This window comes from Cryptotermes secundus, unplaced genomic scaffold (assembly GCF_002891405.2).
Source record: "Cryptotermes secundus unplaced genomic scaffold, Csec_1.0 scaffold3941, whole genome shotgun sequence".
In the NCBI taxonomy this organism is placed as follows: domain Eukaryota; kingdom Metazoa; phylum Arthropoda; class Insecta; order Blattodea; family Kalotermitidae; genus Cryptotermes; species Cryptotermes secundus.
Window position 1 is genome coordinate 7507 of NW_019728603.1, and position 13072 is coordinate 20578.

The following is a 13072-nucleotide window of genomic DNA, read 5'->3' on the forward strand; positions in this document are numbered from 1 at the left end:
CTTTATGCTTAAGCTCAGCATGATTATTACTGGTAACCAAAATACTGGTATCATCAGCAAAAAGAAAAACTTTAGCCAGTTTATTAATATATGGAGGCAAATCATTAATGTAAATAATAAACAGAAGTGGTCCCAAAACCAACCCCTGAGGAACCCCTTGCTTAACTCTTTCCCAAGATGAAAAATAGTCCTGCCCATCGTTTGCTTTAATGTACACTCTGTTTTCTTTCCAATAGATATGATTTGAACCAGTTTAATATACAGTCCCGGACACCAGAATACTCTAGTTTAGATGTCAATATCTCATAATTAACACAGTCAAAAGCCTTAGCAAGGTCACTTTGGAAGTAAAGCAAAGAATAATTGATATGACAAATTATTTTATGTATTATTTATATAACCACATTGACATGCACCAAATGAAAAGATATTCATGTAAGAACATATGTATACACTAACCTTACCAGATTTATGCCACCTGACAACTTGAATCAGCTTGTATTTCTTTACACGTAAAAGATGTTAGAACCAAAAATGTTCACCTCACTTACTAACCTGCTTAAAGAGTGGAAATTTTTCATGAAATTGTTGTTCTCTGCCACTATTTACACAGCAGAACATGGGATTATTTAATTTCCTAAAATCCATTATACTTTTTATGGCTTACTAAATTCTAACAATATTGTACCCATAACTCATATTTCAAAATTATTAACAAGCATTGACAATTTCTGATTATTAACCTGGAAGCAAATATTCAATTTAAAAACTTACACTGAGCACAGAGTTCAACAGCTTAACCATTATATACATATACAGTGTATATATTGTAACGTGTTTCGTTACTGAAGACGCCGTAGAGATCGTTAATTGGTTTATTTAACAACCTACAAATAACGGCTACAATTAATTATAACAATGTTACAGGTTTCCACACTTTACAAACCCTACAACCAAATCTCTTCACACTATCTTCAAGAGTCTTCACTTATTAACAACGTGGAAGCTATACAAGTCTCTCTGAATTACACACTCCAAATATAACTGTACTACACCACACACAAAGTCTCGAAAGCACACAATAAGTCTTCCACTCGCTGACTTCTTAGTTATCGCACACTGTCACATAAAATCTTGTAACCACGCGTTCGGGTCTTCTTCTCGCGACTGCTGCTATATTTCAACTCTACACGCAGGCTGCTGCCTTGAGAACTGTTGATAACACACTGGCTCTCGCTTGCTGCTCAGCCGGCTTATATTCCGTTCGCTGTTACCTGTTGCCCGCGTCAACAGCATTGTTGTATGCCACGTCACAGTAGGAAGCGGTGCCGCGTCACAGTAGGAACCGGTGCCATGTCGTTGTGTTGCGTCACCACACGTTGCGTGTTACATCAACGTGGGGAGAGTGGCGGGGCGATGACTCGCCTATTACCATAGTAACGAGAGGGCTACGTTACCGCCACGTACCACTGGGGAGGTGGGGTTCCTCCGTTGCGCAACATGTCACAAAATATATATATATATATATCGGACATCCGGATTTACTGCATTTGATACACAGAGAGGCATTTCCTGCAAACAGGAAAGACTATGCTCTCTTAATTACACAGACTTGACTTAAAACCCAAAGCTGAATTTTGAATGTTTCAGTTAAAAGGGTAGCCAGAAATTCTAGTACATAGGATTTATTCTGAATGCTAGCTTCATACACTCTTATTAAATAAAAGAATATGAACTGGAGACTACTACCTTCTGGGATGCACAGCGAAGTCAGCTTGCTGCGAGTGTTGCCTACTCTTTGGCTCTGAAGATGGGGGAGTACATTCCTCCAAAACATGAGCAAATCTCTATAATATTTTATGATGACAGATCTACTGGGGGGTCAAGTCCAGCTGAGTCCATGCAGCATGGGGGCCACTGATTGGCCTATTGTACCTGCCCTGGGTGATTATGATGATGGAGAATTTGGTGGAATGAAGATTGGCAGGGGAAACCAAAGTACTCCAAGAAAACCTGCCCCAGCGCGACTTTGTCCACCACAAATACCACTTGACCAGACACAGGTTTGAACTCAGGCTGCCATGGTGGGATGCCAGTGACTAACCGTTCTAGCTATGGTGCAGACTTTGCTTTAGAATATGCCATTAGGAAGGTCCAGGAAAACAAGGCAGGACTGAAATTAAATGGGACACATCAGCTGTTGGTCTATGCCGATGATGTGAATCTACTGGGTGAAAATATAGATAAATAATTCAATAATATATATAATACAATATATAATAAAGAAAAACACAGGCTTTATTTGATGCAAGTAAGGAGGTTGGTCTAGAAGTAAACACAGAGAAAACTAAGTATATGTTGCTGTCTCATCACCAAAATGCAGAGCAAAATCATGACATAAAGGTAGGAAACAGATGTTTTGAAAATTCGGCACAGTTCAGATATATAAGAATAACCATAACAAATTAAACCTGATTCAGGAGGAAATTAAGAGGAGATTAAACTTGGGGTAATGCTTGCTACCATTCAGTCCAGAAGCTTTGTCTTCTGGTCTGCTGTCCAAAAAAAAAAAAATTAGAATACACAAAACTATAATTTTGCCTGTGGTTCTGTATGGGTGTGAAACTTGATCTCTGACATTAATGGAGGAACATAAGACTGAGAGTATTTGAGAACAGGGCGTTGAAGAGAATATTTGGACTGAAGAGGGATGAAGTGACAGAAATTTGGAGCAAACTGCATAATGAGGAGCTTCATAACTTGTACTCTTCTCCAAGTATCATTAGAATGATCAAGTGAAGGAGGGTGAGGTTGGCAGGGCATGTAGCATGAATGGGGAGAAGAGGAATGCATATAGGATATTGGTGGGAAAGCCAGAAGGAAAGAGACCACAGGGAAGACCAAGGCGTAGGTGGGTGGACAATATTAGAATGGATCTTAGAGAAATAGAATGGTATGGATTGGACAGATCTGGCTCAGGATAGGGACCAGTGGATTGCTCTTGTGAACACAGTGATGAACCTTAGGGTTCCATAAAATGCTGGGAAATCCTTGAGTAGCTGCTGAATTGGCAGCTCCTCCAGAAGGGCTCAGTGCCATGAGTAAGTAAGTAAGTCAATATACTGTAGTCACAAACTTTATAGTTTTATTTTTGCTCTAAGAACATGCTTATTTTATTGCAAATCTGCCATTTCTTATCATACATATTTATTACTTCGGGCACAACCACCTAGTAGGAGTGCTCTGAAGACGACTGCCCACACAGTATAACACATGCAGTCACAGGAGCAAGACACAACACAAAGCACAATACACACACGAAAGTAGAAAGAGTGCTCCGACAGAAGAGAATAGGTGTGACTCGCGTAGTGAGATATGACATAGGGATGAAAAATCCTGAACAATTTTAATATTTTTAACATTCAATATTTATCAATATATATGATAAATATATATTTTAGTTATTTTAATATGAAGACGGCAAGGCATGCAGTGAACTAGTTTAACGTAAATCGAATAAGCACCTGAAGATGGCACTTTTGTGCCAAAACATGTAGTGCGAGAGAGAGGAGTGAGATAGATGAGTGTATGCACTGGAAGACGGTTGAAATAAATCATGGAGTTCTACAATTTTTGTTTAATGAATGTATTTATTCTATTCTGATTAGTTTAAATTAATAAATCCATAATTGTTATGCAATCAATATATTGTATTCTGATTGTTTTAAATTAATAAATCTATAATTGTTATGTAATCAGTGTATTATATTCTGATTATTTTAAATTCATAAATCTATAATTGTTATATAAACAGAAACTACGAGTCCATTATTTTATTAGAACACTCAGATCTGTCAGTGCATGATTAAGAAAAATGACAACCATATGCTTAATTAGTTAAGCGCTATGCCATAGACACATGGGGGGCATGGAGGTGGATTTCCGCCATTCTTGACCATGGCACAAGATGGAGGTGAATGGTCACCTTCACTCCCCTCCTGATTTATCCCCAGTACAGACTAGATAGGAGGCCGAGATGGGGGCTTTGAAAACTGTTGCTTATCAGAATGAGAATTGTTACACACACAGAACAGCTGTGTTGCATTGGGAGCGTTGCAAACTAGAATTTTGAAAGCTGCTGCTCATTTGTCTGCTTCAGCAATTATATGATTATTTGAAATGAATTCACGCTGTAAGATGTGGGTATGATGGTCACATGTATGGACTGTGTGTTGTTTATCAAGCAGAGGTAGATTCATTTTTGGCACAAAATGGCTTTATTTTATTTGGGCTAAACTGATCAAGAAAGAGTTAGAGATTTTTTCCTGGAGTTTGTTTAACTTCTCCATTTTTAATCAGTTAAGCCCTGCGCCTTGAAGACATGCTGGATAGCAGGCAAGTTGTCAGCTTCATGCCCTGGCCACTGTAACACCAGGAAAAGAGCTCCAGTACCCATTGGATAGGATGCTGGGTGGGTGCCACAGCTGGTCTGGACACTGGAGAAGAGAAACATTTCTTGCCCCAGTCGGGAACCAACCAAGCTCTCTTTACCCCTTTGATTTCTCTTGTTATAAAGTCAAAATTAGCTCAAGCACAGCCTTCATCACAACTATTTTAAATCATGCTGTAGTTGTGGCACCACAACATGGTTATCACCTGGAAAAAGAATGAAATGGAAATATTCCAACGGGTATATACATGGGTAGGCTGAAAAGTAATGCACACATGCTTGTAGAGTGCGAACAAAAACAAATAGCAAGATCGGGCAAAAAGTACATTAAAGTACAATTCTTAAGTTTCAAAAGCATATATTTATTTTTCAACATAGTCACCATTAAGGCTAACACATTTCTCCCAACGTGTAACAAGTTTTTTCATTCCGTCACTGAAAAATTCTTCCGACTTTTCTCGAATCCAGGACTTGACAGCTGCCTTCACCTCATCGTCCGAGGTGTAATGATTACTCTTGAGGTCTCTCTTGAGTAGAGGAAAAAATAAAAATCGCAAGGCGCAAGATCGGGGGAATAAGGAGGGCGTGGAATCGGTTCAAACTTCAGGTTTCGCAGAGCCTCTTCAGTTGTGCGCGAGGTGTGTGGACGAGCGTTGTCATGTAAGATTTGAGGCTGCTTCTACCGGTTCTCACGGTCTCTTCGCTTGCAGATTTCTTATATTTTTCTTCTACCCTGAAGATGGAGGCGATATATTCCTCCGAAACGTCGGTTAACACCACATATACACGGTGCCAAATCCCAGAAGACTGCTTTCTTCGAGCGTTGTCATGTTGCAAGATTATTGGCTCCAGGCTGCCTCTAACACGACAAACTCGATGCCGGAGTGTTTTAGAGTCTGTATGTACTGAGAAGAATTTACCGTTGCCCCTCGTTCCAGAAAATCAGTCACATACAAGTAAACTCGGTGAGCATCCCAAAACGCAGTCAAAAGAAGTTTTTTGGTGGATGGTTGTGTTTTGAACTTTTTCGCCTGAGGAGAAGACAGATGTCGATATTCAGCGCTCTGTCTTTTCTCTTCCGGGTCGTAATGATGGACCCATGACTCGTCCCCCGTCACAATGTTCAAAAGAAAGTCGTCTCCTTCGTCACGGTAGCGCTGCAAAAGTTGCTCGCAGCATTCCAATCGACGCTGTTTGCTCTCGTCTGTGAGACGGTGTGGTACCCATCGTGCACAGATTTTACGGTATCCCAATTGTTCAATAATGAAGCCGACACGTTCCTTGGATATTCCAGTATGGTTTGCGATACACTTTTGAGTGATTCACCGGTCATCTTGAATCAAATCGTCGACAAGTTTGCGATGATTATCGTCTGTGGCAGTGATCAGACGTCCGCTGCATGTTTCATCAACAATTATGGCTTTTCCAGACTTGCAACCACGAAACTTTATTACCCATCGATTTACAGTAGATCTATCAACAGCATCGTCACCATAAACAGCCTTTAAACACGATGAATCTCAGTAGGAGTCACTTTTTCAGCAGTTAAAAATACGACAACAGTACGCTGTTTAACTCGCGCTGACATAGCACTAGAACACGTCTCCAAACTTCCACTTCTCGAAATACACTGGATGAATGCAACGACCTCAAACCTGCACATGCGTATTGAGGGGGAATGTTATTTCCACATGCCACCTGGCGAGCTTCTGAAGGTCATTTCGTTCATGCTCTACAAGCATGTGTGCATTACTTTTCAGCCTACCTACGTACATATACAATCATGATATGTTCATGCTGTTTATTAGATTTAAATTCAACTAGCAAAACTTAGATGAAGGTGACAAGATATTAGTGTGTTTACTAGAGAATATACCTGTATTTTGTCTGGAATAAAATAAGCTTTCTTTGCCGTGTCACAATATTAGCTGAAACCTCAAAGGAACACCATTCAAGCTGTGGAATTAAAATATTCTCATGTAATTAGAAGAAATGTAGTGAGTGAGTATTTGAAATGCATCCGGAAATTCTGTTGTGATACTGCACCTGCTGACAGTAGTAGGGAGTAAATCTCATAATATCCTCAAGAAGTGGCCTGAATAATTATATATAAACATACCTAGTATTCTTTCACTGAGGGTGTTTGAGAACAGGGTGCTGAGGAGAATATTTGGACTGAAGAGGGATGAAGTGACAGGAGGTTGAGAAAACTGCATAATGAGAAGCTTCATAACTTGCACTCTTCTCCAAGTGTAATTAGAATGTTCAAGTCAAGGAGGATGAGGTGGGCAGGGCATGTTGCATGAATGGGGGAGAAGAGGAAAGCATATGGGATGTTCGTGGGAAAGCCAAAAGGAAAGACACCACTGGGAAGACCAAAGCGTAGGTGGGTGGACAGTATTGAAATGGATCTTAGAGAGATAGAATAGTATAGTTAGCCAGAGGGGACGGTCCTTGCTAGGAAACGGCCTATAAACAGTTCTCTGGTGACGAACATGTCACAATAGAGAACACTTGGAAACGATGTTTTCTACTGGGTTCAACCCGATGTTATGTAGCTAAAGCATCCAGCCAGTTGAAAGTTGCATTCGAGAGTGTGAAAACAGTTTGAGTCATGGGTTAGGTGCAAGACAGCCGCCATTTCATAATGATGTGAGAAGCAGAGAAGAGAACATTGGATCCATTACTGAGCAACAACTAATGAAGACAAACTGAGAAGACTTAGTGTGTGCTGTAGGGAATTGTAGAGTGTGTAAATTAGCGAGAGTGCTATAATTATACAATTATGTAATTACGATTTATAAGAGTCCAGTAAATGCAGTTACCAATCCAAACCCTGAGTCTAGTCTCTAAACACGTGACAATATTCATAATGCTGTCCATGCAGATCAATATATGTACATTTGTGTTTGTATCCATAGGCATTTCTATTGAATGAAGAAGTAGCAAGTGCAGCAACCCAAGAGGGAAGTTGTTGGAAAATTACGACAACGTTGGAGGGTAGTAACAAACAGTGTGAGTGCAGATGCAGCTTAAATGATACTGAATTGGTGAAGGACCCTGTGAATACCAAGATCTCAGACAAAATTACAACTGTTGATACAGTGGACAGGCTACGTGAGAAGATAGGAGGTCCCACAAGCAAGAAGGGCATTGTGATTATAAATGTGACAGCCAGTGGATGGAGGACTTGCCTAAGAACACACTGACAGAATTGAATCTGGATGTGAGACCCAGAGAACTTATGGCTGTTGTCGGACCTGTCAGCTCAGGGAAGGTGAGCTGCAGTGGTGTTGTAGGAAAGGGGATGGAATGCGCAGTGCTGGGGGTTTGGTACACAGGCTGATGTTATAATGACTGTGTGCTACTGTTGCAGACATCACTGCTGAAGGAACTTCCCCTCAACAGTGGCTCCATCTCTGTGGATGGATCAGTATCATATGCATCACAGGAGCCCTGGCTGTTCACAGGTTCTGTACAGCAGAACATCCTGTTTGGGCACCCCATGGACAGGAACCAGTACAGACAAGTGGTCAGAGTCTGTGCTCTTGAACGCGACTTCCAGCTGCTACCCCACGGTGACAGGACCATTGTGGGGGAGAGGGGTGTCACCCTGAGTGGTGGGCAGAGGGCGAGGTTCAGCCTGGCCAGGTGAGGGTCCATGCTCTTGAATGGAACTTTGAGCTGCTGCCCCATGGTGACAGGACCATTGTGGGGGAGAAGGGTGTTACCCTGAGTGGTGGACAGAGGGCAAGGATGAGCCTGGCAAGGTGAGTATTTGTGCTCTTGAACGGAACTTCGAGCTGCTCTCCCATGGTGACAGGACCATTGTGGGCTAGAGGGGTGTCACCCTGAGTGGTGGACAGAGGGCAAGGATCAGCCTGGCAAGGTGAGTATTTGCGCTCTTGAACAGAACTTCGAACTGCTGTCCCATGGTGACAGGACCATTGTGGGCTAGAGGGGTGTCACCCTGAGTGGTGGACAGAGGGCGAGGATCAGCCTGGCAAGGTAAGTGTCTGTGCTCTTGAACGGAACTTTGAGCTGCTGCCCCATGGTGACAGGACCATTGTGGGCTAGAGGGGTGTCACCCTGAGTGGTGGACAGAGGGCAAGGATCAGCCTGGCAAGGTGAGTATTTGTGCTCTTGACCGGAACTTCGAGCTGCTGTCCCATGGTGACAGGACCATTGTGGGGGAGAAGGGTGTTACCCTGAGTGGTGGACAGAAGGTGAGGATCAGCCTGGCAAGGTGAGTGTCTGTGCTCTTGAAAGGGACTTGCAGTTGTTGTCCCATGGTGACAGGACCATTGGGGGAGAGAAGGGTGTTACCCTGAGTGGTGGACAGAGGGCAAGGATCAGCCTGGCAAGGTGAGTGTCTGTGCTCTTGAAAGGGACTTGCAGTTGTCCCATGGTGACAAGACCATTGTGGGGGAGAAGGTTGTCACTCTGATTCACGTTGCTAAGGTTAGCGATGTGAGAAATGTTTCCTGTGATTGATTGCTAGGAATATATAAAGTTCAGAAACTTTTCTGATATTCCTGCACAGGAAAGAGAGTGTTTTATATTTGTGTCTGCGTTTTTCTGTTCTTGAGTCATTAATGAATAAAGAGGAAAAGTATAATTCTATACCCCAAATGGAATTGCATACATTTTCAGTTGTTATTTTGTGTGCGTCATTGATCTTGTTGCGTGCCTGGTGCTGATTTATTTTTTCCATCAGAACAGTTAATAGTTATTTTTTCATTGTTTATAAAAGTGCATTGTTAGTGGATTGAATTTTGTATTGGATACTCTGCTTTGCTTCTCTTTGCCCTTTGGTTGCTGTATCCTGTCAGTGTTCATATGACATCATATAAATTATGAATGAATATTCTTCTTCTTCTTCTTCTATGGCACAACAGCCTGATGTCGGGCCTTGGCCTTCCTTATCAAGCCCCTCCATTCCTCTCTATCATGCGCTGCTCTCTTCCAGTTCCTTACGCCCATTAACTTCTTTGCATCTTCTTCCACCACATCAATCCATCTAGTTCTTGGTTTCCCAACACGTCTCCTACCACCTATTGTACTGTATAATATTTTTCTTGGGATATGCTCCTTATCCATTCTCTGTACATGCCCAGCCCATTGCAATCTTTTAAGCTTTATCATCACTGAGATCTCTGGCTCCTTATATAATTTGTATAACTCTTTATTATATCTTATTCTCCATACCCCATTCTCTTTTATTGGTCCATAAATTCGTCTTAGGATTTTCCTCTTGAAAGAATTGATGACTGATTCCTCTTTCTTGTTTAGCATCCAACCCTCACATCCATAAGAAAGCACAGGTCTTATCACTGTTTTATATATTTTTGTTTTAATCGCTCGGTGTATATCCTTTGATCTAAAAACTGATAGTAACGAGAAATATGCATTATTCACTTGTTTTATTCTTCTTGTTATTTCATGATTATCCTCTCCATCTTTATGGAATTTTGATCCTAAATATATGAAGTCTTCAACTATTTCTATCCCATCCCCTTCCATGTTAATTTCTCCAGTTTGCCCTGGATTCCTTCTAGATCAGCATTTTAGTTTTATTTACATTCACCTATAAGCCAGTTGTTTTTGCTATGGTTTTTATTTCTTTATATGTACGAATGAATATTACAAAATAATAAATCACATATTTTCATATTATTTTCATTGATGTTTTTAGTTATGATTGTACTTTCATGTTACTTGTCATATTTTTTAATAATGTACTTATCATGTTGTTATTGTGCTTGCATATTAACTGTATACCAAAGGAACAGAAACCGAATAAGTTGGCTCAAGTAGCAACATTTCTGACTTTAATACTGAACGATCTCTGGGATATAATGCCATGTAGTTCATTGAAAATCATTCAACATTCAGAGAAACGTGTTGCCTCCACCTTGAGGGTTAAAGATTGTTGATTTTAAACAGGCTATATGTCTGTGTATCCCAGGAGATAGTACTCTTTACTGTTCATTAATTGTATTGCCATTTGGTGCTCTATATTCAGAGGCACTGACAGTATACTTATATAAGTATTTGTAAAGTTTGAAAAGATGTTTAAAATAAACATCATAAATCCAAGTGAGCTCTCTGTTATGTATCTTGTACCATTCCTTTACCTGAGAGGCTGACTGACCATTCAAAAGTGAGTGTTTAAGCATTAATATTAAACTTACTCTTTGTAAAGCCATAATTTGGTCAGTAATGGTTCATGCCTTTCTCACCTGGGTGTTTGTAGCAGATGCTCACTTCTTGAAACTGTAGCACCCCAGAACAGAGCTCTCTGCATTGTTGGAAGCTGTGACAGGTGTACACTGGTCTGTGAAATACATGTGGCTTTCAGAATTCCTTAAATGTGTAGATGTGTAACCAGATTATGCAGGAAACAGGCAGAAGTCATCCAGACTCATTTAATTCCAACTGTATGTACCACTGGACAAAGAGAACACATGCTTAAGAAACATAAGAGGCTTAAACTTGGCAGTGATCAGACCTTCACCCATTCAATTGTCTAACTGCCATTTCAGAGTGGCAAAATAAATGAAGGCATAATCCGCTGCAGAAGCCTGCATTGACAGATGTCCTATGTATATATATCTGCATAAGCATTATTCATTGTAGTAAAGTGACAAGGCACATATGGTGTCCAGGATGCACACATGCCCTTACCTGAATGCTGCATGAGTGGGGATGCACTCATGAAAAATTACAGTGCAACAAATATGGTGCCTACTTAGAAAGACAAACCTCTCCTTTTAGCAAAGAGGAGACCCCATTTCGAAGCACATAATTTAACTTGGAACGAACATAAATTCGGTCATGGGTCCCAATGGAGCCTGAAACTAAGAATGACTGTGCTGGTGTGGGCCAGCATCAGTTTACAGGACTAGACACATGATAGTTATGAGACAGTAGCTAGCCAGCAATGACGACCAAGAAAGCTGAAGGATCTCCATTGTTAGATGCCATTTCGAAGAAAACGAGTGAAGACATAGACTTCATGTGTGCTGTAGTTACAGTTATCTTTAGAGTGTGTAAATTAGTCAGACTGTTATAGTTACCTGTAGTTGCAAGTTTTTAAGTGATCAATCCAATCCCTGTTCCTAGTCACTAACACAATGACAGTATTTTCAGAGATGAAGCATGCGTGGTTTGCATTTATTCTGTGAATTTTGTGTAATTAGTGCCCAGAAAGGTACTTCTTTGTCTGTTTTCAGAGCTGTTTACAAAGAAGCAGGCATCTAATTTGATTTGTCTCATTCTGGTCCGTCACACTATTAATTACAAAGTGGATAATTTTCAGTCCAGTGTGACATACAAATTTACAACACTTCAGTCTTTATTCATCTTACATGTTTCGATTCAAAAGAATCATCCTCAGAAACGCACCACTATGATCAGGAAACACTGTCACATAAGATGTTTTAATGATATGCACTTAAGCTATGAATAATGCTCACTATATAAATTTTATTATCAGTTAGTTTTGATGTTGTCTTAGGCATTCATGATGACGCTTCTTGTAGTGTAGATTATGCTGTTTCTTTTAAGCGTATTTGCTGGGTATTCTGATTGGGATTTTCCACTGCACGCGATATGACATTCACTTTTCCATACGGTAGCCTCTCAATGTATTTAAAATTGTATTAAACAGACGTAACAATAAATAATAAATCTTGCCATCCTAGAGAACAAAAACTAGCAGCATATAAAAACTGGATACATAGACTACTCACATTACCACTTGAAGAAACGGCTGAGGATGGCACATTAGTGCTGAAACATGTAGTGTGGAAGTGAAGAATAAGGTGAAAAAGTGTATACATTGCGAGACGGTTAGCATAAACCATGGACATGAATCAGTGTAACAGGACGCTAAAATATAAAATTTTTAAAAATAAAGAGTTAAACACCATCATTAATATTGCACCAAACAACGGATATAAAAAAGATGATATCACACAAATACATAATAGACTAACCCTAATGACCTAATGACAAAGCTTAAATGACCAAAAATTGGTACCCTACACATACACAGGAAACTACATAAGGAAAATTACAAAACTATTTTAAAACACTAATATAAAGATAGCATTTAAAACAAACAACACAAGAGGCAGAACACTACACGAAAAACACAACATAAACCCATACAAGCAAAGTGGTATATATAAATTAACTTGCCAAAGTTGCCATGAAGTATTCATAGGCCAAACAGGAAGGAAATTATCAACACGCTATAGCGAACACATGAGGAACATAAGATTAAATATAGATGAATCCGCTTACGCCCAACACATACTAAACAATCATCAATACGGACCAATATCAACGGTCATGGTAATCATCGAAAAAGCTAATAAGGGTAATATAATGAACATAAAAGAGGAATTTCAAATATATTACAACAACAAACACAATAAATTGGTAGATGAACAGAAACAAATAAGGGAAACAAACAATCAAAACAACATGTTTGACCATATTATACATCATTTGAACACACCCTCCTCAACGTCATAAACACAGGAGACACAGTACCACAGTACTATTTAACACAGTACAGAACCTTGACGATCTTGTGCAGGGGGGTGTAACTCC

General features: G+C 40.1%; 2 protein-coding genes across 8 annotated transcripts in view; one reads left to right on the top strand and one right to left on the bottom strand.

Annotated features, from left to right (window-relative positions):
- Window positions 1-13032, bottom strand: part of LOC111865316 — a 20047-nt gene extending 7015 nt beyond the window's left edge. Inside the window, exons 1-2 of one of the 7 annotated variants that reach the window (XR_002842966.2) lie at window positions 12978-13032; window positions 10693-10900 (exon numbers count right to left, since the gene is read on the bottom strand). Coding sequence is in view for 1 of the 7 variants with exons in the window: in XM_023853228.1 (XP_023708996.1) it covers window positions 10693-10787; window positions 12205-12239 (130 nt within the window). In the remaining 6 variants the exon portion in view is untranslated. Of the gene's footprint in view, window positions 1-1270; window positions 1426-1458; window positions 1573-3617; window positions 4657-10692; window positions 11784-12204; window positions 12299-12977 lie in introns of those variants that run through there. The other 6 variants (XR_004513121.1, XM_023853228.1, XR_004513122.1 and 3 more) reach the window with 6 other exon arrangements.
- Window positions 6938-9327, top strand: LOC111865315 (probable multidrug resistance-associated protein lethal(2)03659). Its single transcript, XM_023853227.2, has 2 exons — window positions 6938-7727; window positions 7827-9327. Exons 1-2 carry the CDS (start codon window positions 7632-7634, stop codon window positions 8103-8105), a joined length of 375 nt encoding a protein of 124 aa, XP_023708995.1. The 5' UTR covers window positions 6938-7631; the 3' UTR covers window positions 8106-9327.
- Window positions 13033-13072: the final 40 nt, after the last annotated feature.